Source organism: Vicia villosa, unplaced genomic scaffold (assembly GCF_029867415.1).
Source record: "Vicia villosa cultivar HV-30 ecotype Madison, WI unplaced genomic scaffold, Vvil1.0 ctg.000318F_1_1_3, whole genome shotgun sequence".
Lineage (NCBI taxonomy): Eukaryota > Viridiplantae > Streptophyta > Magnoliopsida > Fabales > Fabaceae > Vicia > Vicia villosa.
The window spans coordinates 162,521-179,088 of record NW_026705141.1 but is presented as its reverse complement, the minus strand read 5'-3'; the positions used below and the strand labels follow the sequence as shown (position 1 = coordinate 179,088).

Below are 16,568 nucleotides of genomic sequence, written 5' to 3'. Positions count from 1 at the left end.
ACACAAATCTAGCATGAAGTGATGTTGGTAGAAATTCAAAGCTCTGAAGCTATCCGAGGGAAGCAGAAATCAGAAGCTGTGAATGTTCTAAAGATCCAGAAAACTCAAGCTCTGAAGTTGTCCTAAATGGAAGCAGAAATCAGAAGCTATGAATGTTCTGAAGATCAAAGAAATTCAAGTTCTGAAGCTGTCCTAAACGGAAGCAGGAATCAGAAGCTGTGAGTGTTCTAAGGATCTAAAGAAATTCTAGTTCTGAAGCTGTCCAATGGAAGCAGAAGTCAGAAGCTATGAATTCTCTGAAGACAGAAGCTTATGTGATCGTCTCTACCGAAATAATCAGGGAAGTCTTTTATTAAAGTTCTTCGAGTATTTATTTCAGGGGGAGATTATTTATCTCAGGGGGAGATTGTTAATCTCAGGGGGAGACATATTCACATGCTTATGCTATAGCTGTGTAATTTGTCTTTTGCCGTCTGCTCTTTCTGATCGCAAATTCATATCATTTATATATGTTTTTGTCATCATCAAAAAGGGGGAGATTGTTAGAACAAGATTTGTTCTGATCAATTATCTTAGTTTTGATGATAACAATAATATGAATTTTGCTTAAGATAATATGGTACTCTAATCCAATGCAATTTCCTTTTCAGGAAATATATAAAGAGTATGCATAATTCAGCGCTCAGAAGCTTTGTCTCAAGGGTTCAGCATGCAACATCAGAACATGGTCTGGCAAGACATCAGAAGATGGTCGAAGCAGAATCAGAACATGGGTCTATGGAAGCATCAGAAGAACATGAGATCAGAAGCACTGAAGTTCTGATGGTATCACGCACAGAAGCACTTCAAGGTCAGAAGATCAGAAGATGCTTTGCACCAAGCTGTTTGACTCTGATGATATTCAAACGTTGTATTCACAAACATCAGATCAGAAGGAAGTACAAGTGGCAGGCTACGCTGACTGACAAAAGGAACGTTAAAAGCTATTAAAGGCAACGTCAGTAGACACAGCGTGAACAAGGCTCGAGGTAGTTGACAAAAGCGTATAACATTAAATGCGATGCTGTACGGAACACGCAAAGCATTAAATGCACTCAACGGTCATCTTCTCCAACGCCTATAAATATGAAGTTCTGATGAGAAGCAAGGTTAACGATTCTGAACAAAACAACTCATATTAACTTGCTGAAACTCTGTTCTATTCAAAGCTCAGAATCTTCATCTTCATCAAAGCTCACTACATTGCTGTTGTAATATATTAGTGAGATTAAGCTTAAACGTTAAGAGAAATATCACAGTTTGTGATTATAGCTTTTAAGAAGCAATTGTAATACTCTTAGAATTGATTACATTAAGTTGTAAGGAACTAGAGTGATCGTGTGGATCAGAATACTCTAGGAAGTCTTAGAGGTTATCTAAGCAGGTTGTAACTAGAGTGATCGTGTGGATCAGAATACTCTAGAAAGTCTTAGAGGGTATCTAAGCAGTTGTTCCTGGAGTGATCAGTGTGTGATCAGAAGACTCTGGAAGACTTAGTTGCTGACTAAGTGGAGAACCATTGTAATCCGTGCGATTAGTGGATTAAATCCTCAGTTGAGGTAAATCATCTCTGCGGGGGTGGACTGGAGTAGTTTAGTTAACAACGAACCAGGATAAAAATAACTGTGCAATTTATTTTTATCGGTCAAGTTTTTAAAGCTACACTTATTCAAACCCCCCCTTTCTAAGTGTTTTTCTATCCTTCACTACTTGGACCTCCAACATGTGTTGAGAGTCTATCTTTCTTATTCCAACTAGTGAATCCATCTGTTATAAATGTATCACCGCCATATTGTTTTCTAAAATCAGGTCGAAAAAGATAACAACATAAACAAAATGTTGCATCCTTTTCTATACTATACTCTAACCAATTTCCAAATTCATTAAACCAAGAAGAACAAAATCTTCTTAATGAGTTTCTAATTCGTCTTTGGGGAAAATCATGTTGAGTAGGTTGACATGGTCCTTTTTGTATATATGTTCTGCGAATTATCTCTTGATCATTTGGATGATATGCTGAAATTTTAATCCTCTTTCCCGGATCTGATTGTAAATCTTCCAAATTAAATTGAACATACTGTTGAGAACTAGATTCTTGCTCATTTGATGGTAATTTTCTCTTAAAAAACTTCTCCATAATCTCCTATAAAAATAATGATAATAATAATAAGGTATGAAAATAATTAACAATAGGAAAAATAGTATAAATATGTATAAAAGATATAGACCATAACTAAAAATAAGATATTAAAGTTTTAGATACTTTCCTAGTTACAAAAATATAACTATAGTAATTAATAAAAAAATTAGTATATTTTAAGCTACTGATTTATTTATTAATAAACTAACAGCATTATCTATCTAAGTTTCTATAAACTACTTATTTATTTATTTATGAATAAACTAACAACAATATCAATTCTCTGTCAAAATTTCTCATAGAGAAAAGCATCGAAGTTTCTATAAGTATTGTCTCTGAGAGCAAACAAGAACAACAACACAAATTACAGTAAGCACTTAAACCGACAAACCCAGAAAATTTATTCACTATTCATCAACTCATTATTCATCACTACTTTTTCACAACATTAACATAATTACCAAACCGGCAAACCCAGAAAATTTATTCACAGTGCAATTCACAAAATCTTTGCAGCAAAGACATTATCCTCTATTTTTTTTCAAAAATAAAATTCATAAACTATGAATCTCTTCCATCAATTCATGAATAATACACTGAATTCTAACTTAGCAACAAAAATATCAAATCTTAATTTCTAATTTCAAAAAACCCTAAATTAACAAAACCTTAAAATCAAGATATATTACCTTAATGACTTCAATATTGAAGATGAAGGCTTCTAAATCGATTTTGATTCGACGACGAATTGCAAAGCAGTGCGGAAAATACTCTCGAAATTGATGAAAATCGCAAGTGAGACTGAGAGAACCAGTAACTATTGTGCCCTGTTGTCTGTTGCAGAAGGAGAATGACACTTGAGAATGAAACGAAAAAATTAAAATTGACTGTGGTGTGGAGTTCCGTCGCCAGCAGTGATGGTGCAGAACATGGAAGCGTGAAAAAAGTGAGAAAAAAAAGAGAATGTAGGGTTAGTGAGAGAAGTAGTGAGAGATTGAAAAAATAAAATAAGAAAGTAATTTTAGGTTTTGAGAATGTTGGGTACAACGTGCAAAATAAAAAATCCAGGGTGGTCAAAATATAAAACTATAGGAATACTGGTGTAAAATTTAAAATTTCAGGGTGTGCAGGTGCACACCCTCATGCCACACTAGATCCGCCCCTGACTTCCCCCATGGTAGCACACATTTTTGCCATGATATTGGTGTTACTGCTTCCCTTGATATCTTCCAGCGTACGGGAAAGTGCTCTCTTGTTAACCATGGTTGAGAATGTTTTGGTACATGAGCGAGGGTGAGAGTGAATGTGATGATTGTAACATAAGGTGTGGCCCAGGTAATATACCCGCATTAGTAAAAAAAGTACATGTGTGTGTGGTATCCCTACAAGGGTAGAGAATACTTAAAGGCCAAGTAGGTTGATAACAATTAGGGTGGTTAGGGTTTGCTCGTGGCGGCGAGATACCCTGTATAGTGGTATTTATGGTGGTAAGAGAGGCTGACTCACACGAGGTGAGAGACTTTGTATAATGCATATGCTGGTTAAGTTATGATTTGTCTTCCCTCCTCAAAGGGTCAAATATTTATAGAGCCCCTTAAGCGTAAGGTTTAATTAACCCTAGGAAGTGGTAACCGCTCCTCATTGTACGCAGTGGCGGAGCCAGGAATTTTAGGCAGCCTGGGCAAAAACTTTACGCCATTGATTATTCATCTATTTTAATTTTCACACCCTATTTTTACTAATTTTGCCCCTAATTTTGTCTAAAAATCGACTATTAAATTGGGGGAAATACAAAAAAAATAGGGGTTGAGCCCGGGCGCCTGCCCGGGCTAGCTGGGCCTTGGCTCCGCCCCTGATTGTACGAATAGTGGAAAAATTAACAATATTATATATGTCATCTATTCTAAAAAAGAGATTTCATACTCCGTTAAGAAAATGTTGGGGCGATGTCTTACTAGGCGGGGACCCTTACCTCGTCTCTATTTAGAACTCTCACAAATATAACACTACATTACCATAAATATATATTTGATTTTAATTTTGTAGAAGTTAAAATTGATTACAAAAATGCATAATTGCTTCAAACATACTCCCTTTGTTCCTTTTTAATTGTCACTTTTATATATAATTTTTGTTTCTTTTTAATTACCATTTACAAAGTTTTTGGTAACATTAATTATTGTTTTGTCAAAATTGACCTTAATCATTTATTAGAGAGAGAGAGAAAAAGAAAAATAAATTAAAGACCCACTTTTCTTGCTTAAAAAGTAATATAATTATTGATAAAATAAAAATATATTGCTTAAAAAGTATGTTTAAAAAATTATAACTAAAAAGAAACGGATAAGAACTATTTTTATATTTAAGCTCTGTTTGGTAAAACTAGCTGATAGCTGATAGCTGGTAGCTTTTAGCTGATAGCTGATAGCTGGTAGCTGGTAGCTGATAGTTGATAGTTGATAAGCTAATGTGATTGTTTGGTAAATTAACTGTTTCATTAGCTGATAGATACAAAATGACATTAATGACATTTTAATTAATGAGGGTAATAATATATTTTAGTTAAAATAATAAGGGTATTAATGGAAGAAAAACTCACAAGCTAAAAGCTACAAGCTCAAAAGCTACTTCAAATAGCTTTTGAAAAAAAAGCTAAAAGCTAGTAAAAAAGCTACAAGCTAAAATAGAGTTACCAAACAGAGCTTTTTTATTAATACGAGCTGAAAAGCTAAAAGCTAAAAGCTAAAAACTCTTTTTTTGTCTTACCAAACAGACTCTTAGTGAACTAAATAAGAAATTATTTATATTCATAAATTTATAAAACCTTGAATCAAACAATAATATTTTTCAAGAAATATATTTAAACAAAAATATAAAAATCTTACTAAGTCAAATAAATTTTTGCACATTGAAAAATTTATTATGAGCATTCCCATTCCATTCCAAACATATGTATAAGTATATCTTGTTTGTAGCATAGCATTGGAATGTGGAGTGGAGCCCATTGGTGAACCTCTGCTTAGCTGGCTCCAACCTCTTTTTATGGACCTTGTCTCCCTCACTACAAGTAAAAGCCTTTTCACTCCAAAAACTCTTCCATTCTTCTTTTTCAACTCTCTCTCTCAGATCTATTCAATCTCAGATCATCATCATCGTTTTCTCCATCTACCTCTTCCAATTCATTCTTTTTGGTAAGATCCCTTTCCTCTATTTTCTTCATCATACACAAATTTTATTGGTTTTTGGTTTTCAATGTAAAAATGTCAACTTTAGATTCATTCCCATTGAGCTGACCAGAAAATTTGTATAGGGAAAAAAGTGGGTCTTTTAGCTTTCATGAAAAGAAGAAGAAAAATCATAGCTTTTTTTGTTTTTTGCGGTTGTAGATAGATAGATAGATAGATGGATGGTCATAGTTTTTGTTGTATAGTAACAAGAAGAGAATTTATGTTAGAGAAAACAATTTCTGTTTTTGTTTGTCATTTGTTTTTTGTTTCTAAGGAAACTGTATTAATCAGCTTCTTGTTTTTTTTTTTTGTCCTTTTTAGTTTATATATATTTGAAGTTGATTTTTATGTGTATTTGTTTGTTGATGGTGTTGTTGTAGTTTGCTGTGGATCAATATCATCATAGTCGCCGTCGCCGTCATCATCGTCGTTGTCGAGTTATTTTAGGAGTATAGGACTGTTTCTATATAGTCTATAGTGTGTGAAAACTGTGAGGGGTGAGGTGTGTTTGTTTAGTGGGATTTGATAGATGTGGAAATCCTTGATGGTTGTTTGGTGAAATGAGGGATGTTATCGGAGTTAGTGAACTTTCTGAAGGCCTGCTTTCGGCCGGGTTTGGATGGACATGGACGCGCATCGTCGGATTCTGGAGGTAAACAAGATGGACTATTATGGTACAAAGACTCGGGGCAGCACTTATGTGGTGAATTTTCGATGGCTGTAGTGCAAGCCAATAACTTGCTGGAGGATCAGAGTCAGGTTGAATCGGGTAGTTTGAGCTTGAATGAGTCGGGTCCTCATGGAACCTTTGTTGGTGTCTATGATGGGCATGGAGGGCCTGAGACGTCACGGTTTATCAACAAACACCTATTTCAACATCTCAAGAGTAAGTTGCTAACGCGATTATCGAATTCTTCAAGCTTTTGTGTATTAGCATGGAGTTTACTTGTTTGTTGTACTTTATTGTATTTTCATTTGTAGCACTGACGCCTCTGAAAAAAGGCGTGTCTACGTCGGACACCGACAAACACGATACTGACACTTGTGATTATGTTCAATTTATTTACTTTTTTAAACTATTACCGGTGTCGACATGTCAGTGCTTGTGTATAGAAATAGCTTATGCATAAGCATTTTTATGACAAGTGCTTATGCTATAGGCACTGAAATATGTTGTTTATCCAAACAAGGTCCAGATGACGGAAGCTTTATAGCATCGTTTTGGTTTTTTCGATAGCTAGTGAAGTTTACTATTTGATTTGCTGTTCTCCGCATGATTACGAAAATTTGAATTTAAATGTAATCTTTCGGTATTTTATACTTCAGGGTTTACTACTGAGCAACAATCAATGTCGGTGGATGTAATTCGCAAGGCATTCCAAGCAACAGAAGAGGGGTTTATGTCACTAGTTACGCAGCTGTGGCCAATTTCACCACAAATTGCAGCAGTTGGATCATGTTGTCTTGTTGGTGTTATTTGTAATGGAACCCTTTATATAGCAAATCTCGGCGATTCCCGGGCTGTTTTGGGAAGAACGGTTAAAGCAACTGGTGAAGTTTTAGCCATGCAATTATCAACAGAGCACAATGCATCCATAGAGTCTATAAGACAGGAGCTTCATTCTTTGCACCCTGATGATTCAAATATCGTTGTCTTAAAGCATAACGTATGGCGTGTGAAGGGAATTATTCAAGTAAGTCACCGTCAAATATTGTTATGGTACGAGATAGTCTCGGTGCTATAACAGAATTCTTCAGTTTTGTTGCTAATTGCTATATACTTGTTCTTGTTAATTTTTATACGAGCGAAGAGCGAAAAGACAGATTCATTTGGATGTGTGTTCTTGTTTTTTCTATTGCAGATTTCTAGATGTATTGGCGATGTATATTTGAAGAAAGCCGAGTTCAATAGAGAACCATTATATCCTAAGTTCCGACTTCACGAGCCGTTCAAGAGGCCGATATTGAGCTCAGAACCATCAATATTAGTGCATCAGTTGCAGCCTCAAGATCAATTTATAATATTCGCATCCGATGGGCTCTGGGAACATTTCAGCAATCAAGAAGCAGTTGATATAGTTCAAAACAATCCTCACGCTGTAAGATACTCATTTACTTCAACTCATTTGTTGCTTTAAGAAAAAGTCGAATGTTTTTATCACAACTATCTGTCATGTTTGAATGATGTTTGTCAGAGCCGTCTTTGTGGACATGCAAAGCAGGCTACCACACTTGGCCTAAAATTTGACACGTCTAAACCCTCACTAAAAAAACCTCATAAAATATTTGTCACGGTTAAACCATGACAAAATAGGGCCCTTGTTTGATTTGTTACGCTTAAATCGTGATTAACCTACATAGAGCCTCCTAAAACTTAAGACGGATCTGATCTGATGCTTGTGTACATAATGCATCTAAAGAATTAGTTTGCGCCCGCACACATGATTCATAGAGATTATGTTATACGTAAACATATTGTTTTCGAGAAGCTCTTACGTGTAAGTATTATTGTTTCAGGGAATTGCGAGGAGGATGGTGAAAACAGCGCTTAAAGCGGCAGCAAAGAAGAGAGAAATGAGATATTCAGATTTAAACAAAATAGACCGAGGAGTTCGTCGACATTTCCACGATGATATCACTGTGATAGTTGTATTTCTTGACACAAATATGATGAGTAGGGCAAGCACTGTGAAGTTCCCTAGTATTTCTGTTAAAGGTGGTGGTGTTAGCCTCCCTCACAACTCATTAGCACCTTGTACTACTACAACAGATAATGGTAGTACTTGATCATATGTTTAAATTTAATTTAATTGGGATCTATATACTAGTAGGATTTAGAGTATGAAGAAATATAATTTACATTGCATATCTTTTCAAGGCATATCTTTTCAATGCATGCTTAAGCAACTTGTTGTCACAAAGCTAAAGCTTTGCAAGGCCTAAGGCTTAACTGTTACAAAAAATTAAACATAGTGTGAGACAAGCTAGTACTCACTTATCTAATTAATTTAATATCGGTTTAATCATATAAATCATCCCACAACAAAAATTTTATAAGTACTAATATAGATTAAAAAACACAATTTGGCTTCGCCCAAGTTCGAATCAGGGACTATTAATCTATTAAAGAGGCCTTTATTGAAAGAAACTTTGGATGAATTGCTTTAGTGTATTTCTAAGTTTTGAATGAATTACTTGTTGAAGCAACTTTGTATATTTTATCTGTTTCAATTTTTATTGAATCATTTGTGTCAAAAATACAATGAAACATATAATTCTTGAATCCATTACTTGTATTTTGCTTCTATTATCCATGCTTTGTTTTCGCGCATTAAAACTCTGATTTGTAAAAAAAGTGTTTTTGAAAATGGTATAAGGGGATAAGTCTATTCAATCCTCACTCTAAACCATATTCTCGCCCAAAAAAAATTATACTTTGGTAAATCAAATTTTTCGTCTTTATGCTATAGGTTATGGATGCTTATGATGTTGATTAAGAACTTGCATTTTAAGAAACTAGAATCCAAGTCAAACTTCAGAAATTCTTTCATAAACTTTTTAATCAAGTTTTGAGACCTTACATGAACACTGCACAACGAAAATTTCTAAACTATTTTATGAAATTGAATTCTCTTTTCCTGAACACTGCACAACGAAAATTTCTAAACTATTTTATGAAATTGAATTCTCTTTTCCTATTCTATTATACTTTCAAGGGCTAGATAACTTTATGTCGATTATGGAGATTATTACCCAAATTTAGTTAGGGTTTTCTATAATAATTTGAAACAAAAAGGAACTAACTTGTATTCATGGGTAAAAAGGGTTGCTATTCATCTGTCCCTAAGTCAGATAGATGCACACTTAAAAACTTATAATGATGGAGAAAGAGTGCATCTTGATCGCATGTATGAGCGGCAGAAGTATGACAAGAATTCATTTTATCACTCCATGTATAGATTTTCTAAAGAAAAAATATTGAGTAAAAAATAACGTCTAAAGATAGCATCCTCTAGCACTCGGAACACCCTGGCAGATGGTAATTTGACAGTAGATGATAAACTCCTTCATTATTTTTCGTGTTATGTCTCGGTGCCTAAATCTTCTAACTATTATCAAATCAGTGACCATGAGCTTCAGATCATATATGCTTTCAAAAATAAGATATATTTGAGTTGGTCATATCTTATTATGAATCACATGTTATTGCAGAAGGATAAACTTGATACACTACCTTATACAAGTAATTACTCGTGTCCTTGAGTATTACAGTGTTGACACAAATGGAGAACTCAAGATAGAAATGAAATCTCATAAAAATTAGATTGACCTGGATGTCCTTAACAAATGAGTATATTATGGAATTTAGAGGATAAAAGGTACAAACATCAGAGTGGCAAGAATTTGTCAATATCTTCACCATCTACGTTTACTCCTTCAACATCTATTCATGTTCCTAAAGGTGACATCACAAACCAGATGATCATGGTTGAACTTCGTAGTCTTCATAGATATATGATTGAACAGTTTAACGATATTCATCAATATTTGGAAGGAATTACATACATAATGGATCAACTTGAGTCCTTTATAGAGAATGGTGATGAGGATGATGATGATGCGTAGTAGTGATTGTTATACATGTATGTCTTAGTATTTTTAAAATTTGCGCACCGTATTTTCATTTGAGATGTACTCTTAAATATGTACTATGCTACTTTGATGTTTTTTCTTAGATTATGTATTCTTGGTTATAATCTTGGTTGTTAACATGTCCATAATATCTTTGCTTCTATTTTCTTCTTTTTGATAATGTCGGAAGGGGGAAAATTGCAACAAAAAAGGATATACAAGATAGGGGATATTTCAACTTGGAACAAAAACGTAAAAGTCATGGTTTGTCGTTATCAAAAAATGAAAGATTGTGAAGAATATCTCTTCTAAGAACTTGGTAGGTTTTGATAAAGACAACAATATCAACAAATAAGAAAAAGATGAAGACAACAAATGATCAAGAATCATCTAAATTAAGGTTAAGCATGTCTTTATCTTTAATATTTCATCATTCAACTTATATATCGCTTAAAATTCTCAAAAAAATTCACTGAATCATAAGATAACTTGTTTTCAAAGCTAAAAAGGTATAATCCATTGAAATAAGTGTTAAAATTATACTTTTCAAAAGACTATGCAATGGTAATCGATTTCCATATGTATGTAATCAATTTTCTATTGGTAAAACACATTTTCAGGCAAAATCACACATTGGTAATCGATTACCCTATTTCAGTAATTTGTTACCATGTTAACCAATTCAATTTTTTCAAACTTGTAAAGGTGGTAATTGATTACCACATTGGCACAATCGATTACACGTTACTGGGATGTGTTTTTTCATGAATCAGTGCCATGTTTCTACTATGTAATGGTTTAGAGCACCTTTCTAAAGTTTTGACTTGCTTCATGGAGGTTTTTATGTATGTATAAATATTGTTTTTCATTTGAAAATGAATTAACAATTTTAAAAATATGATTTATGGAATTCAAATATCATTTTCAAGTGATCATATTTTCAAGTGTTTTGGAACTTTGTAAAGTTTTTAAACCTTAATAGAATATGAGCAATTAAGTAATATATAATTGAATTTTGATATTGAAAAGTAAAGTCTACAATCCAAAGTTTGGAGAAGGTGAACCTTGATAATTGGAGAAGGTGAATTCGGATAATTCCGTTTGTGTTCTTCTCTTCCCTTAAGGTTGACTTTCTACTCTTTAAATTTAAACACAATTATTTTTAACAAGTTACATAATCACAACATCGCTTCTGGAAAAATAAGTTTTTCAAAAATTAGCGCTTAACCCATAAAATCCAACAATCCTTAGGTTGCGTCTAGTATTTTCATCCAGTCCATTTAAGGTACTGTAATACGGTGGGAGAACTGACTTTAAAGAAATGTCGCGGTAAGCAAGAGTCGCCACCGACTTTTATTTTATCCAGTTTAAAGAAAGGCTAAAAGAACAGAAAAAAACCTTTATGAAAGAGACTGAGTTCGGGGGGTAAATTATACAAAGGGAAGGTTTAAAGAACCCTTTGTATCCATGGTTATCCATGGGCTCTTAATTGCTTAGCTCACTTTGTTTTCAAAAATGTTTGAAATGTGAAAAAGAATTTGAATAAGAACTTTAGCTTGTAGAAAAAAGCGTAGCCTTTTTGAAGGTTTGTTGAAAGAGGAAAATTTGAATTTAAACCAGAGCAAGCAATTAATAACAACTACCATAAGTTTTGAAAAAAAAGTTCTTTTAGCCTTTCAGGGCTATCCATACCATAGGAGGGTAGGAAGTCCTTTTATTGGATGTTGAAGGGTCATCGGAATTATCGTTCGCCATAAGACTGACCCTGCCATAAAGAGGGCAGGTAGTCTAAGGGAAGGATATAATAGTCATTCTTAGGCAGCAGGCGAGGATACCTTAGCAATGGGGACAAATCATCATTTATCGAGGCAACATCGAGGGACAAATTTGATGATGAATGAACTGAGGGCAACATTTGCTTTAGGTATCCTCGGAGTCGAGGGACTTGACTATTTTCACAAGTAAAGGCAACAGGCAACATTAATAAGGCAACAAGAGAGGTTACCCTAAAGTGTGTGTGTGTGATACAATCACGTGGTTAAATTCAGTTATTTATCTTGTAATTAGTTATTCTAGGTTAATTAAAGGCTTGCACTCCCTAAGATTACTAACCACGCAGTTAATATAAACAAAATCAAAGGCAGAAAATAAAATCCTAACTATTACAATAAACACCTGCGGGGATGGGGAAAGCAACAACAGAAAAATAACAATAAGGGCAAAAAACATGCGAGGCAAATTAATGCCAATGCCTCGAGCCTTCATCGAATTCTTGATCAACCCTGAAAAACCAAGAAGGAAGAAGAGAAAGGTTAGTGCATTAAAGATCTACAAACCCTAATAGGTTAAAAGTCTATAAACCCTAATTGAACAAAATATGTAAAATAAATGATTTTAATATTTTTTAATAATCATTAAAGGTTAAAGAAAACTGGAAGTTCGATTAAATATAGCAAATAAATAATTATTGGATTAAATCCTAATTATTTAATTAATTAAAAGTATGTATGAAAATAAAATGGAATTTTAAATATATAAACAATTATTAATAGAATTATGGGAAAAAATCGAGTTTTCGATAAAAAATAAATAAGTATAAAATTATTATAAAAAACTAATTTATTAACCAATTAAAAATAAATAAATAAATAAAAAGAATTATAATAAAAGAAAAAAGAAAAAGAAATAAACAAAAGTATTTATGAAAATAAAATAAAAATTAGAAACTTAGCTCTGTGATCAGGTGTGGATAATCTGTAAGGGAGCATGGTGGTCCTGCGCCCTTTGGGTCCTTGGATTAATCTTGAATAGAAATCTGGTGGCTGAGAATGAGGATGCATCATGGCCTCATAGGTATTACGCGCATGGGATCGATATTGAAGATTTGTAAAAAAATATGTTGGAGGAGGGTCTCGAACCCGTGACCCTTGGCTTCACTTTGCCTCCTCTCAATCAACTCAACTAAACGCTTTAGTTGTTTAAGAAGCGCCTTCGTTACATAATATGTGAAGACAACAAAAGTTAATAAAAAAACGCGCGCAGTTTGAATTGGCCAATCACGTGAAGGCACCTCATCATCTTCTTCACAAAATTTCTGCAACGTACTTTTTACAACGCTTATTACCAGTAAGCTATAAAAGCTTATATCTTTTACACCTGCCAAACGTTAGATCCTCATACATGCATCAAAAATTAAAAGTGAGACCATAGTTTTGTTCGTTTTGGCCATACGAATCTAATGGTACCTGCATCAAGTCCTAATTCATGCTAAATCAAAGAGCCCTAATTTAAAACTCGCGAACCCTAACATGGCAATTGGTCACGAATGCACACAGAAACACAATCAAACATCCAGATAGCATCAGTACATCACCATGAACAAGAATATGCAACCAAATTTCATAAAGAATGCATGAATTGATGTAATCGAAGTCAAGAAAGTAACAACATACCGTGGCTTATAGGAGGTATTTCTGGGGGTGCTGATCGCGTGCAGTGATCCAAATCGCTTCAAGAACCTCCAAGGATTGTGTTTGAACCTTTAGAATGCTTTGAATCCTTCTCCAACTCTAAAACCGACTTCAAGATTTTTTTGTGAAAAAGCACTTGAATAAGGGTTCTTCTTGGCCAGAATTTCGTGAGCCTTGCATCTGGAATTGTTTGGTTTATATAATGGGACATATTAGGTTAACAATTTTGTGTTGAATCTCTTTGAATCATGGATTTTGGGATTTGATTGAAAACTAGTTTTCAATCTTTCTAATTATGGCCAATTTTCAATCTTTTTCCACCAATCTCCTTGTGCACGAATTTGGTATCAAATAATGTGTATTTTGATTATTGATTCTGATTAAAACTCTCTCTCAAATCAAATCTTTGAATATTTTCTCAATTATTTGATTTATATTGTATTTTTAATGAATTAAATTCAATAAAAAATCAAATATTAATAAAAAATTCGTGGCATTCAGATTTCAGACTCTTGGATACTTGGGAAACAAGTTTGGACCATAAAAAGTTGGGCCTCTTTGCAAAGAAATCCATTTTGAGGCCTTTTATTTCACATTTTTTTCCTTCAAAATTGTCCAACTTTGACAAGGCATATCTCCTTCAAATTTTAAGGTATGGAGGAGTTCTAGGACTTTTTGGAAACCTCAAGATGTCCTCTACAAGCCACTTTGGAAGATTTTTTTCATTTGAGGGTTTTATCTTGATGATATGGGCTTTGACAAAAAACTGCTTTTGGTTGACTTTCAAAAAGGACCAATAATGTTTTGGTCCATATCTCTCAAATGAAGCATTTCTAGCCTTGGCATGTGAGAGAAAAATTTGTATAGAATTCAAATTCCTTCAAATTGAGATTTGGATGGAAAATTTCTGATGTTCCATATGAAAGTTATGGCTGGTCAAAGTTCAGTTGACTTTAGGTCAAAAAACCCTAATTTAGAAACTTTAGGTTTTGTTGATTTCTGAACTTTCCTTGATGAATCATGATCAATCCTTGATCAAATGATGAATGATACTTCAAAATAAGGGTGTTGACAAAAAATCAGGAATTTTGGCTGTACTTTGACCACAGTTGACTTCTAGGTCAAACTGGTCGACTGTTGACTTTTTGAGCAATTGACTGGGCAATCCTTGGAATTGAAGCATGAATTTTGTCATGGATATAGTTTGAAACATCATAAGTCATCTGAAATCCATTGGGGACCTTGATTTATTAATTTTCTTCAGAGAAATCAAAACCCTAGTCTATGAGGTCATTGTTTAGGAGAGTATGTCCTTATGTCTTGAACTTTTGTTTGAGATTGAAAAGTGAAATGAGATGGGCAAATTTTGGGGTATGACAGGTACGTATTCTTGTAATCTTTGGTAAGAGTGTTATCAAATAGAACATTGTCAATAATATCTCGGTTATCATTGAGGAACTCGAAATTTGAACTTTGTTTGATGCGAGTAGTGAAGACCATGACACTGTTTGCTTGATTAAGGGTTAGCAATGAACCAATCCAACTCGAAAATAGTTTGGAATTCCGATCGAAAATTAAATTGTTGAAATAGGTTCATGAACCAAATGATATGAATATGAGCGAAAAACTAGGTTCGTTAACTAAATGACCTGAACTTGAACTATACATAGTTCGAATTTTTTTTTTTGAATAACCAATTTTTTTTAAAAAAATTCAGAAATAACCAACATTTCAAATTAATTACAGAAATAGCAACTTTTTTTCTAAAAATACACATTGTCTCCAGGGGGTGGCGACAACACTTAACTTTCAATGGTGTCGCCAATGGGCCTGGCGAAGATGTTCAGAAAATGGGTGGTGTGGCCTTATACAATAGACATGCTTAGACAGGGGGTAGTGCCAACCATTTTCTGGATTGTTGTATGCGCTGTCAATAGAAGTGTGCCTGTCCGAAATCAAACATAGATTAGATTGTGGAGCAACTCTAGCTCGGAGATTCTTCATAAATAAACTCCAAGCAGCAGCTGTTTCTCCTTCTACCATAGCAAAGGCTATTGGAAAAATATTGCTGTTTCCATCTTGCACGACCGCCATCAGCAATGTTCCTTTGTATTTCTCATACAACTAGGTTCCATCAATTTGAATAATCGCCTTGCAAAAACCAAATCCGATGATGCATGGTCGAAACGTCCAGAAAAGTCTATGGAAGATTCCATTACCTTCGAGAGGGGTTCCGTCTTGGGATTGTGCCGGCAATGTCTCTAATATAGTAACAGTCCTAGGTGAATATAATTGAAGTGCAGCCAAGTAGCGAGGAAGTTGTTGGTAGGATTCCTCCCAGTTGCCGTAGACTATTTCAATTGCCTTCTGCTTCGCTAACCAAGCCTTTCTGTACGACGGTCTATATTTAAACACAAAAACGCAATGGGGAATAGTCGTCTTCACCTTCAGTGATGGATCAGCTTCGACGAGAGGTATTATGGTATGACATATCATGTCATGACTTAGTTTTCGATGATCTTGCACCATATTTGTGTTAACGCAAGTGTGGGCTTGAGAAATCGAACGTATCACCCAAGCATTAACTTTCTTCTTAAATGATGTCTTAAGCATGTATCCACACTCCAGGTTTCTGCATAAAATAATGACTCTTTCTGGATTTGAGCGATTAGCTTTGAAATCAACATAGTTTGCTAATTGCCAGTTTTTTTATAGCTAGCATACAATCGTCCTTTGAACGGAATGTGTCACCCTCTTTTAAATCCTTGTCTGACCTCATATATGGGTTGTATAACATATCAGACGATGGCTCATCCTCCCCCAAATTAAGTGTTGTGAAGTGTGCAGAAGGTGAATATGCATGCGCATCAGGTACTGGAACTTGTTCTTCATCTTCGGAATCACGGTTCACCAACTCATCAACCACATCTTCTACTTCAGTTTCTTCATCGACGACATGTTCGGGTTGTTGCTCGTCATCAACAACGGGATCAATAACCTGTGACTGCATATTTTGCAATGGAACAATTTGTTCAACCACTATGTAGAGCTTCATATAAT

The 16,568-nt window shown here is 34.3% G+C and overlaps 1 protein-coding gene across 1 annotated transcript; it reads left to right on the top strand.

Annotated features, from left to right (window-relative positions):
- The first annotated feature begins 5,175 nt into the window (after positions 1-5,175).
- Positions 5,176-8,283, top strand: LOC131626707 (probable protein phosphatase 2C 46). The gene is made up of 5 exons (XM_058897543.1): positions 5,176-5,370; positions 5,787-6,292; positions 6,733-7,100; positions 7,269-7,505; positions 7,924-8,283. Exons 2-5 carry the CDS (start codon positions 5,974-5,976, stop codon positions 8,191-8,193), a joined length of 1,194 nt encoding a protein of 397 aa, XP_058753526.1. The 5' UTR covers positions 5,176-5,370; positions 5,787-5,973; the 3' UTR covers positions 8,194-8,283.
- The last annotated feature ends 8,285 nt before the right edge of the window (positions 8,284-16,568 follow it).

Bases quoted from the DNA above. Each gene is read 5' to 3' on its own strand.
- LOC131626707 (XM_058897543.1), top strand. From the start codon at position 5,974: ATGTTATCGGAGTTAGTGAACTTTCTGAAGGCCTGCTTTCGGCCGGGT. The intron at 6,293-6,732 runs GTAAGTTGCTAA...TTTATACTTCAG, and splicing joins CCTATTTCAACATCTCAAGA to GGTTTACTACTGAGCAACAA. The intron at 7,506-7,923 runs GTAAGATACTCA...TTATTGTTTCAG, and splicing joins TTCAAAACAATCCTCACGCT to GGAATTGCGAGGAGGATGGT.